This window comes from Chrysochloris asiatica, unplaced genomic scaffold (genome assembly GCF_000296735.1).
Source record: "Chrysochloris asiatica unplaced genomic scaffold, ChrAsi1.0 scaffold00222, whole genome shotgun sequence".
In the NCBI taxonomy this organism is placed as follows: Eukaryota; Metazoa; Chordata; class Mammalia; order Afrosoricida; family Chrysochloridae; genus Chrysochloris; species Chrysochloris asiatica.
This window is the reverse complement of record NW_006408740.1, coordinates 2,115,398-2,129,914: the sequence shown is the minus strand read 5'-3', so window position 1 is coordinate 2,129,914 and position 14,517 is coordinate 2,115,398. Positions and strand designations below refer to the sequence as shown.

Sequence of the window (14,517 nt, the reverse complement as noted above, 5' to 3'; positions counted from 1 at the left end):
AGAAGATCAAAATAATAAGATTTTTCAGAATAGCAGGAATTTTACATGATGAAATGTCTATTCATGTGGGCACAAATCAAACAATAGAAATGTAAAATCTATATGTAACCTGATCCCAAAAGTTCACCCTGCATGGAATGAATTCTACAATGACAAAATATCTCGAGAGAGGCCACAGTAAAAAATTGGCTACAATTTTTTCCAAACTGAGTCTTCAGATAGTTTATCATCTCCCATCTCTTCAAATCCAAGTCCTTTTGGAACTCTATTGCCTCAGGATGAATGTGGAGAATACGTGATCTTAAAGCACAGTTATTTGGCTTGACCACAACCCGTATTCTGATTGATAAAATACAAATCAGTTTTAGAGTTTTTACTTATTTCACATAAGGACAAAACAAAAACTAAAGAAAATGAAGTCCTTTCACAATATTTTTCTCCATGTATTTTAAAACTTGAAATAACTGGCATAAAACGAACATTCCATTCAGTGATACTTTTTCATTTCAATCAATAAATTATTCCTGAGGGAGGGAGAGATACCTGCCTGATTCAAATTAAAAAGGACCCAACAGGACCAAATTTAAGTTATAAAGTCTAAAACTGGACCTTCAAGAAAGTCTAATATTCTTTATCAATCAAGTCTTTCTAAATTGGAACAGGTAAATTACATTGGGGAGACTTGGTGTCTCAGAGTTTGTATTTTGTTGCTCCACATCAATATTTTCTGTTGAAAACATCAACATCTTTGTCACCAGAGAAGATCTAAAGTCCATTTTCAGTTTCTACACACTTACCAAGTAACTTTCTCAGCTTCTCTTCATGCTCAAATTTTCAGGGAGACTAAGCGAGGCCCCAAAATTAAAGTGCAAAATCGCTATATTAGTGAAGTTATTTCAACAGAATTGTTTGCTATTCAGAAGTGTATCTTGACCATAAAGAAGCTACTATGTTTCTTAATTTACAAAACCAATCTTACCTAAAAATTTAACTAAATTAAATTAGTAAATTTCATTTGAAGTTACATAGTTCCATTTTGTAGTGATAAATTCTGCTATGCAATAATTATTTTTAAAAATGTGTTAGTAACTATGTCATAAAAAGTTGTTTAAATGCATACTGATTTCTGAAATGTTTTATGCATACAACTGAAATACACAGTAAAAACAAGGGAAATACCAATTTCCTCTATTGAATTCATGACAAGCAAGGAGCATAAAATTAAAAAACTGCAACTGCAGCAGATTTCTTTTCCTCTCCCAGCTAAAAGTGTAATAATATTCAGAAAGGTTAGATTTCTTCCAAATGGCTTACCATATTCTAAATGGTCCCCATATACTTTAATTTCCCCCCTAAGTGTGAAGTTGGTCATATTACAAAAAGGCCCTGATGAGTTTAAGGTACAAGATATAAAGAAGGCCACCTTCTCATCCAACCTTAGGAATGTTCGTTTTACGATAACATTAAAAGTACTATAACACATTCAATGTTGTGAGCAAGGGTTGAATGTTCAACTGATAAAGACAAGGAATTCATCCTTCACTAATGAATGTTAAATGGTTCCTGCAAGGAATGGTGATCTTCTCTCATATCCACCTTTGTGCAGCAACAACAATCAGAATGTATGGGTCTGGCCTAATCAGAAGACAGCCAGAATATATAGTAAGCATTCCCCACAGTATGAAACGTGTTCTTTTTTTTTTTAAAAAGGGAAAGTTTTTTTTTTTAAGTCAGCAATAACAAAAATTTTAATGACAGTTTTTCCTTCAAAACATCACTGCCAAACCTTTGTTTCATTATGTTTATTTTTGTAATCCATAGGCTCCCTTCGCTAAATTACTGGAAATTGAAAAATCACAAGATAAAGCTGTTCAGCTCTAATACAAGCCTATAAAACACCATTCTTCTTTTGGTTCCATTGCTTAGAATTAAGAAGTCCAGTAACCATTTAACTGGCATATCTTTTCTCCACCTTTCACACGAACACAACACATCACTTAAGACTTCCTTAAAGGAAAAGTAAGGCTTGTCAATGTGTTTTTAGAAAACAAAAAAAAACACAACTCAAGAGCAAGACAAAGTTTCTCCACCTTGAAATCTACTTCCCCTGAAAGATATCTATTGTGTGGCAGAAACACCCTAGAATTTGAAGAATCATCGATTTAGTAAAGACCTGGGTAAAACAAACCCCATTGTCTGTATGAAGGTCAAAATGGTACTTTCCAACTCTTGAGTGAATAATAAATTTTTAAAAATGAGTTCTAATTGTCATAAGCTTTCAGACATGGCGAATGAGAAAAGACATGATATGACTGCTTGATTCTCTCTCAGATGAAAGTTACGGTTTAGTTATGTGCACTTCACTGGTTCCATTCTCATTGGTGGTGGTTGTAATGATGTACTGAGTGGTCTGTTGTTGGCTGGTTGTCTGGGGGTCCAAGGATTCATGTACAGATGGCTGAACCTGGACTCTGCTGGAAAGGACAGAAGTTGGCTTTTCCTCCAATTCTGGTTGGCTTTCCGATAACACATAATGACCCTAGAGCAGGGAAAAGAGGATCTTTTAAAATCTGATGACTAAAAGTGGTTGAGAGGTTGCTGGGAGAAGGAAGAACTACGCAAAGAAGTGTTACAAAGGGGCACCAAAATAGGCCCCCTTGAGAGATAATTTTATAAAAGTCTTTTAGACAGGAATAATAAGTTACAGTCATTGATTAAGTAAGTACCTTTAGGAAAACACTTTAGCAAATGGTAAAACCAAGAACATCAGATACAGCAATTAGCATCAAAATGGTAATATACATGACAAAGAAAACATGTTTATTGCGCTGCTCTTAAGAATTTAGAAATTGGAGAAATAAGATTGCTATGTGTCGATTACATTTTAGGATTCATACAAAATAAATGTAAAAAAAGAGATATTTAAGGTAACTTCAAAGAGGCAGAATACCCTTAAAACAGGGTTCGAGATCAATGTTTTCCAGATTTGAGAATTTCAAAGGTCATCAAAATAAAAAAATATATAAATAAGATCTCAACATATCATTTAAAAACTGATACCCTCAAATGAGACACTTTTAACACCCACAAGCATAGGAAAAACACATCCTAGAATAAAGTCCCTTGGTGGTGGTGGTGGTGGTGATATGCCGTGGAGTTGGTTCCGACTCATAACGACCCTGTACAGGGTTTCCGAGGCTGTAAATCTTTACAGGAGCAGAAAACAATCTTTCTCTGGTGGAACAGCTGGTAGTTTCGAACTGCTGACCTTGAGGTTAGCAGCCCAATTCGTAACCACTACACTTACTATGAATCAATTTAACTTTAGGAAAACTCACATACTGTGAGTTTTTTCATTTCCCCCATAATCATAGACCCCCATAATCTTCATAGACCTCAGCTAGTTATTTCATATGTCAACATTTTAAAGACAGATGTGAGTCAGTCAGAAGGGGGATTGCTCAGTTACAGAGGCCAAGAATAAAAAAAAAAAAAAAATTCATGCAGGAAAACTCAGACAGTAATCGTTCCACTTGCTGTGCAAAAACACAAAATAAAACAAAAAAAAATTTTTTTAAACACCCAAATCATATACTTTGCTTTATTACATGGTTGCAATCCCCTCCAAATACCAACAGTTAACCAAATTTACATCTATTTACTTTAATTATTGCATTCCTCCCTGTACCTCCTCCTACTTTCATCTTATCTCTGCTAACCTCCCTCCTGTTATATAATGTCAACCCTGTCACCCATGTTAACATGTGTCTACCCTCAACAACCCGTAACCATCATAGAATGTTTCTTTTATCAAGAAAACCTGTTTTAGGCTTTTTACAACATTGGTCTTATACAATGTTTGTCCTTTTGTGATTGACTAAACTTAGTAATGTCCTTCAGCGTTTTGTAGTATTCCATTGTGTGTATGCACCAAAGGTTGTTTAACCATTCTTTTGTTGAGCATTTAGGCTGTCTCCATCTCTTGTAGACAGCAGATTGAAGGATCCTGTATTCTTTATCCATTCTTTTATTTATGTCTCTTGACTGGTATATTTAATCCATTTACATTCGATGTAATTATCAATAGGTAAGAATTGATTGCTGTCATTTTTCTAAGTGTGTTTTTTGTGGTACTGCTGGATTCTTTGTTCCAAATAATTTTCTATTCTGAGTTCATTTTGTTTGTGGATTTTCTTTTCATTTTCATTTCTGTTATGTTAATGTTTACTAAATCTGATTTTCTTTTTTTTTTATTTTGATGTGCACGATTATTTTTCTTTGAGGTTATCTGGTGATTTATTAATTTTTTTCCCAGCTTAAAGCAGTCCGTTTTATCTTAAAATCTACTTGACTTCATTGCCACTTGGAAGTTCTGCATCTACACTATTCTTTTTTTGCTTTGTAGTTGACTTCATTATACATTGGTATCTCTGGTCCCTTTTTTGCAGTCTTGTAGGTTTCTTTTATTTTAAATAATTCTATAACTGGTGTGGCTCTATAGGACAAGCACTGGACTGTGAACCACAAGGTTGGTGATGCAAACCTACCAGCGACTCCTTGGAAACCCTATAAAGGGTCACTATGAGTCTGAACCCACTCGACGATGTTATCTAGATTGAGTTCTGGATGTTGTCATGTATGTTAAACTCAAGTTGGTGTCTGCTGTTGTTGGTTCTCATTTCAAAGAACACCTTTTAGCATTTAAAAAAAAAATTTAGTCTGGTCAATTACAAATTCCTTTAATTTCTCTTTATCAGGAAATGTCCTAATATCATCGTCATATTTGAGGGAAAGTTTTCCTGGGTATGTTATTCTTGGTTGGCAACTTTTTTTCTTTTAGAGTTGTGTATGTATCATCCCATTGCCTTCTTGCCTGCATGGTTTCTGCTGAGAAATCAGAAATTAGTCTTATTGGTTCTCTTTTGTGAGTAACTTTTCACTTTTCCCAAGCTGTTCTCAGGATTCTTTCCTTGTTTCTGATTTTGGAAAGTTTGATTATGATATGTCTTGATATATGTCTTTTGGGATCTTATCCTGTTTTGGATTCACTCAGCTTCTTGTATACTTATCTTCTCACCCTCATGATGTTAGGAAGTTTTCTTCCAACAACTCTTGGACAATTTCCTCTGTGCTTGTTGTCTCTTCTTGTTCCGGAATTCTGATCACCCATATGGTGTCCCACATAACTCTTAGGCTTTCTTTGGATTTTTTCATTCTTTTTTCTGATTGTTCTTCTAGCATAAGTAGTAAAGAGATATTTCTCTTCAAGCTCACTAATTTGGACTTTCATTGCTTCACATGTACTCCTTTGCACTTTCAATGTATTGTCCATTTCTGAGATCTTAGTATTAATCTTCTGGATATCTAATTGCAGGTTTTGTATTGTTTCAAAATTTGCATTCATTTTGTCTGCTTGTTCTTGTAGTGTTTCCCTGAATTCTTCTACACTTTTTATTGTGTTCTGTCTGTTTTCCTCAATCTTTCTATTGATGCTGTGAGGGTACCTAGTTATCATTCTTTTGAATTCTTTTTCACTTAGTCCCATTGCTTTTTCTTCCTCAGAAACATTTTTTTGGCTCTCCGTCTTAGTCATTTGTTTGAGCTAGTCTCTTTTTATTTCTTTGTGTGAGATAAAATTGCCTGTTGTCTCCAGGGTATTGTTTGGTTGTTGTATTTGTAAAAAAATAAATAGTGTAGTAATTGGGGAGAAATCTCTGGGGGAGCAACTGCAGTTTAAGGAGCTTATGAGGTATGTGTTGGACAGATGTGACAGCAGAGTTCCTGGCCCTAGATGGAGTCCCTATTGGCCTCAGTGTTATCTATATTTAGGGAACTCGATCCATAAGGAGTTCATGGGGGCCCTTGATGGAGCTGATTTCAGCATCTGTTAGGACCACAGGGAAGCTAGGGGCAGCATGACTAGTTAAATACTTATCTGGTGACTCTTCAGGTCTGGAGCTGAGCCCACCTGAATTCAGGCACCAAAGCAGCGTAGCCGGTCCCCATCTCACACTGGTGTGGCTACCAACCATGTGGCTCCAGTGTTCTAGATAGCAGGGTCTGTGCTGGGGGTGATTGAAGGTGGGACCTGGACACACTTCTGGTCACCAGAGAAGTGTGGGGATTAAGAAGAAATAGCACCTTTTGCATTACTTGCACAAATCTGCACTGTCAAGTCTCCCTCCGCTGCCAAAGCTGATCACATGATGGTCGTGCTGCATATGGCCAGCTGTTCACCAGTCAGTCTCCCTCTATCACAGTCCCTGCTGGTCCTCTCCTCCCAGCAAGCAACTCATCCATCCACCTCTCTAATCATTCTTCTGAAGTTCAGGGTGCCAGAATTTTCATTTGTGTCTGTTGTATTTTATCTCTCGTATCTTTGTTGTAGAGGGTCCATGTAGTGTGTCTGCCTAGTCTGCCATCTTGCCAGAAAGTCTATTATTACATCTTGATTGCACGTTTGATCAACTTCAGAATGTATAAATTGGTAATAATCTTTCATTTCTTCATCATTGGCATTAATGGTTTGAATAATAGTCATATTAACTGGTTTTCCTTGTAGGCATAAGGATATTATCCTAACACTCCTAAGCTTCATTAATGTATGCTTGTGTACAAACAGTTAAACTCTTAGCATGCTCTTTAAAAGAATCAGGTTTTGAGAGAGAAGAAGTCTTCATGTAAAGGATCAAGCTATAAAGACACAAAATGGCTGGCTTACGAGTTTCCAGGGGGCAGTTTAGTTTCAGAGTGAGCAGGAGAAGGTAGAGTCCCCACTGAATAGTTTTCATCTTGTTTAGATGGGTCTAGTGAGTCCTGGTGTGGTGCTGTGGGTTAATGCAGCAGACTGCAAAGCTGTTTGAACTGCAAGGTCGGCGGTTCAAGCTCACCAGCTGCTCGTCAGAAACCCTATACAGGGTCACTGTGGGTCAGAACCGACTCGATGGCACATACAACAACAACAAAAGATGGGTCTGGTGAAAGAGATGGGAATAGGATTCTTTTGATTCAATAGTGAGTAATTGTTATCATACTTAATTTCAATTGTCACAACTGTAAAAGTAGAAGTTGTGTAACAAAAAATGGGGAGTAGTTAATCTTACATTCTGGACTCTAGGACCATCAAGAGGGAAGAGCATGAGTGGAACGTGGGACCCTAACCAGAGACACAGTAATACCAGAGGTGGCGGCAGAGGAGATAGCATGAAGAGATTGAGCAGCTAAGGACTCTAGACTCATGGAAAGACAAGGGCTGTGTGCTGGCCGGCAGGAGATTGGCTTACAAAATGTGCCCCTTGGCTGTTTAATGACTACATATTCCTGTGTGTTTTACGTACACCAAAAAAAAAAACCCGGCAGGGATAGAAGCAAATATTGTTAACCAACGGACCACAGAGGAGATTGCAATCATTGCAGTGAAACAAAATACAATGGTTGAGTGCAAAACTGATGCTCTGCCATATAAACTATCATTTATATGGCACTCCATTCATATTAAAATATTTTTAAAAAAAAAAAGAATCAGGCTTTTAAGGTTCCTGGACTGCCCTGTTAGAAGTCCCTGGGTGCCATAGATAAATGCTAGAATATTACCGAAATATTGCCTGTTCAAATCTATCTGAGGCACCTCAGAATAAAGGCCTGGTGATCTGCTTCTGAAAGATCACAGCCTTGAAAATCCTGTTGTGCACAGTTCTACTTTGCAACACATGAGGTCTCCATGAGCTAGAATTGACTTGACAGCAACTAGTTTAGTTGGGTTTTGAATTACACTTATGAGGTTTCTTGGGAAAAAGGCAGCTGTTCCCTAGGAACATCTCAATTTCTTTAGCCACTTAAAAGCATTTTTCATTTAAATTTACGTATTCTGTCTTCTAATAGCTTGTTGTTGTTGTTATGTTCCGTAGAGTTGGTTCCGACTCATAGCGACCCTGTACAGGGTTTCCAAGGCTATAAATCTTTTTTTTTTTTTTTAATTAAATGTTTTTATTTTGGATTGAGTGAAAGTTTACAGGGCACATCATCAGCTTCACATTCAACCATTCATATAGCTTGTTTCATAAGGCTATAAATCTTTATGGGAGCAGAAAGCGTCATCTTTCTCCCACAGAACCACTGGTATTTTCAAACTGCTGACCTTGCGGTAGGTGGACAAAAGTAAACAGAAAAGATAAAAACAGAGATAGCAGATACAGTCAGCACTGACTTGATCCATGTTTAAAATAGCTTAAAATAACTCTACAATTGGTTCCTCAAGTTATCTTCTCCCAATCCAGTTGAAGACCAATAGTCTTGAGGACACATATATTTTCAGAATCAAAACCCAAAACATTGATGCTGTTGTTGTTAAGTGCCATGGAGTCAGTTTTGACTCATAGCAATCCTGAATAGGGTTCCATGTCTATAAATCTTTACGGGCGCAGAAAGCCTCATCTTTCTCCTGTGGAGCAACTAGTAGATTTGAACTACTGACCTTGTGGTTAGCAGTCCAGATCATAAACCACAATGCTACCAGGGCTCCTTAAAACTATGGGCCACCACCCAAAACCAAACCTAATGCCATCAAGTCAATTCCAACTCATAATGACCCTTTAGCACAATAGGATTTCTGAGACTGTAAATATTTACGGAACAGACTGCCTTATCTTTCCTCCACAGAGCAGGTGGTGGGTTCAAACCACCAATCTTTCAGCTAGCAGCTAAATTGCTTAATACACTCTGTCACCAGAAAACCCAAAAAGGACACAAAAAGGTGATCTAGGTTTCCTGCATAAAGTGCCCAGTGAAGCCAAAGAAATCATCCCTGCTACAGGGCAGGAGTTGCCACAGCCCAAGGCTGAGACTGGGTCTGGAACAGAATCTAACAGTGATGAATCAGTACTAGAGTTCAAGGAACAGGATTGCACACACGTAACCACACAACAAGGTGAGCTGGCGGCAGCAGCTGAAATTGATGAAGAACCAGTCTGTAAAGTAAAACAGAGTTGAAGTGATAAGAAGGCTCGTTAGGCTATGTCCAAGCTGGGTCTTCAACAAGTCACAGGGGTTACTATCTGGAAATCTAAGAATATCCTCTTTGTCATAACAAAGCCAAAGGTCTACAAGAGCCCAGCTTCAGATTCCTATGTAGTTTTTGGAAAAGCCAATATTGAGGATTTATTTCAGCAAACAAAGCTAGCAGCTGCTGAAATATTCAAAATTCAGGGTGACACTGTCTCCAACATTCAAGAAAACTCCAACTGTACAAGGAGAGTGAAGAGGAATAAATTGATAAAATAGGTGTGGAAGTTAAGGACATCGAATTGGTCATGTCACAAGAAAATCTATCAAGAGCAAAGGCAGTCCAAACCTTGAAGAGAAACAATAATGATATTATAAATGCTATAGAAATAAAGAACGTAACCATCTGAAAACAAGTGTGGTTTTTTTTGGTGTTTCAAAAGAGTAACTGTAGTTTGGTTTGACATTTGTACTGTTCTATCATTAATAAGGTTATGGCTTCTTGTTGGGGAGAGAAAAATGGTCAGTTATGAATACATATGTGTACTGATCTAGGAGTTTCATTATAATGTAAAAGCTGTGAAAGCCAGAAACTGTGTAAGACAAAAACCAGTCAGAGAATAAAAACTCAAATATTTTTCACTAAAACAAGCAATAGAAAAATGGTTAAGGCTGCATCCTGTCAAAGTGGATCACTGGCAAGACCCTGAAAAGCAAGGCAGTCCCATGAAAGTTCCAGCTCTAGCAGGTTTCCCTGTAGTTACTAACTGAATCCATATTTATTGATAATGCATTGTATTCCAATCTCTGTCCAAAGCACTGAAGATAAAGAGATAAAGATCAAGTCCTAACTTTCAAGGAATTCACAGTCTACTGGTGACAAGATAGATAAGTGTGTTCGTTATCTAATGCTACTATAAGAGAAATACCACAAGTGGATGACTATAACAACTAGAAATTTATTCTGTCACAGTTTAGGAGGCTAGAAGTCCAAATTCAGAATACTGACTCATAGAGAAGGCTTTCTCTTTTACAGATCTGGGAGAAAGGGCCTCGTCTCCTTTCAGCATCTGTAGGCCAAGTATTCCTTGGAGAGCTCCATACATCTTGCCATCAATCTTCCCCTGGATCTAGGAGCTTCCTAGTACAGGGATCTCAGTTCAAAGGATGCACTCCATACCTGGCTCTTCTGTCTTGGTGGTAGTTGTTGTTGTTGTTGTTGTTAAGTGCCGTTGAATCAGTTCCAACCCATAGCGACCCTGTACAGGGTTTCCGAGGAGTGAGTAGTGAGCTTGAACCACCAACCTTGCAGTTCAAACAGCTTTGCAGTCTGGCGCATTAACCCACAGCACCACACCAGGACTCCCCTCTTATTCTGCTCATGTCTCTCTTCTTTTTATTTCTTGAAAGATAAAAGATATTGCAGGCCACACCCCTTAGAAATTCCCTGACATGGAATCAAGATTGTAATGGGATTGTTATTGTTAACCAATAATTGTACTTTGATAAGGTTTATAATAGTATATCACAGAATGTTGTAGGGATACAGAGAAATTGCTTCTAATCCAGAGAATGGAGGTGGAGTGGGAAAGAAAATCCCTCCCAAGCAGAACAGCTTACCGTTGTAACTGCCTTTACTTGACCAGTGGTGACAGGAGCTGCTACACCACTGTCTGTAATCACAAACTGACCAGCAGGAAGGGTCATCATTTGAATCTCAGATGCTAAAAAACAGAAAAGATTAGAAGTTAGTGGTCTCAGCTTTTAATAATAGTTGTAGAAACAAATACTGCATTCTCCACTATGACACTTTCTATGGATTTGCTTGTTGATTCTTATGACAGTAAATGCATGTCTGATATGAACTGATCACATGAGACAAGGCTAGACGAGAGCTGCAGAATTTCAGGGACAATGAATCTGTCCTAAATGGAGCTCCTGAATATATCATAAGAATAAATATTCAACAATTTTTAAAACCTTGAAATCAGTTAGAAAAATTTATTAGTTCAACATTCTTATCTTTTCTATTCAGACTTGAATTAGTGGCACCAACGCACACACTGTTAGCTAGCAATCCCAACCCAATCTGACTTAAATTTGATTTCACCATTGTTGTTATTGGAGTCTTGGTGTGGCGCTGCAGAATAAGTGCAGGACCATTTATCTGGAGCTCTAGTAGTGTAGTGGTTATGAATCGGGCTGCGAACCACAAGGTCAGCAGTTCGAAACTACGAGCTGCTCTGCAGGAGAAAGATGAAGCTTTCTGCTCCCGTAAAGATTTAAAGCCTCGGAAACCCTGTTCAGGGTCGCTATGAGTCGGAACCGACTCGACGGCACTTGACAACAACAACAACAACATTTATCTTTACCAGGGTATCTATTATTTGGAGCCAACTTGACATTACTTAGCAACAACATAGTGACCCTTTATAGGGTTTCCAAGGAGTGGCTGGTGACTTTGAACCACCAACCTTGTGGTTCAAATTGAATTTGCGGTCCAGTGCACTATCCTACAACACCACATCAGGACTCCATTGTTGTTGTTGTTATTGTTAAGTTGTTAAATGCTGTTAGTCAGTTCCAAACCACAGTGACCCTGTATAGGGTTTCCAAGGAGTGTCTGGTGAGCTTGAACCACCAAGCTTCAGGTTCAAATCAAACTGACTTCGCAGTCCAGTGCATTAACCCATCGCACCACACCAGTTTTATTAAAGTAAGTACATGGAGGGAACTGTAACCATTTAATGAAGGAAAGCAAATGATTTGTTGAGTGTAAAATTGATGATCTGTTCTGTAAACTTTCACTCAATTCACCATAAAAAGTTAAAAAAAAAAAAGAATATAGGGAGCCAGGGATATAATTTTATAATGACGACAACTGCAAAGCAGAAAGAGGGAATAGTGTAGATACAGAGCTTCCAAATGGCAAGGATGTTGACTAGATACCAAGATAAAACACACTGTTTTAAACAGGAGGAAAAAATTAATTACAGGATAACTTTAAAGAAATTTAATACACCTTCACATCATAATAAAAAAGAGGAAAATCAGAAAGATTTAGTCAACATTAACACAACAGAAATGGAAATGAAAAGTAAATCCACAAACAAAATGAACTCAGCATAGAAAATTATGTGGAACAAGGTAACCAGGAGCACCAAAAGAAAACACACAGCAAGGGAGACAAATGCATCTAGCATAGTCTCCTGTGCACATTTTCTACTACCATCTTGAACTACTTCTCCCTCCCGTGCACAACGGCAACTCTTAAAGAAAAGCTGACTGCACCAGTTGCATAAGAAGAGACAAGAGTTCAAAATAATAAGATCAGTATAGTGGGTGCTAGACAAGTTGGTATGGCATGTGCCATCAGTATTCTGGGAAAGTCTCTAGCTGATAAACTTGCACTTGTGGATGTTTTAGAAGATGAACCCAAAGGAGAAATAATGGATCTGCAGGATGGGAGCTTACTTCTTCACACACTTAAAAATGCAGCCGATAAAGATTACTCTGTCGCAGTCAATTTGAAGATTGTGGGGATAACTGCAGGAGTTCGTCAGCAAGAAGGGAAGAGTCATCTCAATAAGGTGCAGAGGAATGTTAATGTCTCCACATTCACTATTCCTCAGATCATCAAGTACAGTCCCAATGCATCCTAATGATGATTTCCAACATATGTTACTTGGAAACTAAGTAGATTACCCAAGCATTGTGTGATTACAAGTGGGTAAAACCTGGATTCTGCTAGATTTTGCTATCGTATGGCTGAAAAACTTGGCATTTATCCCAGTAACTGCCATTTTGGAAAAACATGGTGACTCAAGTGTGGCAGTGTGCTGTGGAGTGAATGTGGCAGGAGTTTCTCTCCAGGAATTGAACCCAAAAATGGGGACAGAAAATAACAGTGAAAATTGGAAGTAAGTACATAAAATGGTCATTGAAAGTGCCTATGATGTCATCACACTAAAAGGATAGACCAACTGCACTACTGGATTAAGTGTGGCTGGTCTGATTGAATCCATGTTGAAAAAAATCTATCCAGGATTCATCCAGTGTCAACAATGGTGAATGATGTGTGGCATTGAGAATGATGTCTTCCTGAGCCTTCTGTGTATTCTGAATGCTTGAGGGTGAGCCAATGTTATCAGACAGAAGCTGAAGGATAATGAGGTTGTTCAATTCAAGAAGAGTCCAGATACTCTATGGGACATCTAGAAGGATCTAAAAGACCTGTGATGTTTGAGTTCTATGTGGTAGAAATTTACAAACCACAATATACATGGATAACAGTTTGATTTTCCTTTCCTAAATATATGAATTTGATCCCACACAATTATAGCACATGCTTGCTTAATACTTGCAATATGAGCCCTTTGAGATAAAATTACCTGTCATAGCATGAAAAAAAAGAAAGAAAACACACAGCAAAATGACAGCAATCAACTCATGGTGGTGGTGGTGATGTGCCGTAGAGCCGGTTCCGACTCAGAGTGACTCTGTACAGGGTTTCTGAGGCTGTAAATCTTTACAGGAGAAGAAAACCTCATCCTTCTCCCACAGAGCAGCTGGTAGTTTTGAACTGCTGACCTTGAGGTTAGCAGTCCAATTCGTAACCAGAGCTACTTATCAATAATTCCACTGAATATAAATAGATCAAATGCACTATTCAAGAGACAAGGAGTAGCAGAACAGATACAAAATCAGGATTCTTCAATATGCTGTCTACCAGAGACACATCAAAAAGATAGAGACAACCTAAATGCCCATCAACAGGAAAACAGTTAAACAAACTTTGGTATGTACACAACGCTGAAGAATAACAATGAATCTACAAAACACCTTACAACATGGATGAACCTGGAGGACATTATGCTGAGTGACATTAGTAAATTATGAAAGGAGAAATATTTTATGAGATCCATGTTGTAAAAAGTTAAGAAAAGGTTTTCTTAGAAAGATTCTATGATAGTTATGGGGCGGGGAGTGGAGTTAGAAAAAGTATCCATGGGCTAGAGGGTAGACACATGTTAACATGGCTGACGGGGCAGGCAATATACAATGAGAGAGTCTGGCAAAGAAAGATGAAGGTAGTAAGATACACAGGGTGGAATGTAAGCATTAAAGTCAATAGAGATAAATACTGTTAACTGATGGTGCACAGAGGGGATTACAATTCTGGTAATGAAACCAAGTATATGATTTGTTGAATGGAAAATTGATGATCTGCTCTATAAACCATCACTTAATTCACTATTAAAAAAAAAAAAAAAAAATCCAATCCAAACAGTGGCTTTCAAGAGGATTTGCTGGGCCAGTTAAATACAAGGCAGAGAGATCAGCTCAGACGGTGATGGCAACTGTTTGCAGAGGATCCAAAGGTCATCTGATAGATTCTCTCATAGAACACAGAACACAGGACAATCATTGTTGTTGTTGTTGTTAAGTGCCATCGAGTCGGGTCCGACCCATAGCGACCCTGTACAGGGTTTCCGAGGGTGTAAATCTTTACGGGAG

General features: G+C 38.0%; 1 protein-coding gene and 1 pseudogene across 1 annotated transcript in view; one reads left to right on the top strand and one right to left on the bottom strand.

Annotated features, from left to right (window-relative positions):
• Positions 1-2,338: 2,338 nt before the first annotated feature.
• The window catches only part of PRDM10 (PR domain containing 10), a 103,851-nt gene continuing 91,672 nt past the window's right edge, over positions 2,339-14,517 (bottom strand). Inside the window, exons 21-22 of the mRNA XM_006873085.1 lie at positions 10,621-10,724; positions 2,339-2,539 (exon numbers count right to left, since the gene is read on the bottom strand). Of these exons, the coding sequence (XP_006873147.1) occupies positions 2,339-2,539; positions 10,621-10,724 (305 nt within the window). The remainder of the gene's footprint in view (positions 2,540-10,620; positions 10,725-14,517) is intronic.
• LOC102828600 lies at positions 5,916-9,410 on the top strand (annotated as a pseudogene).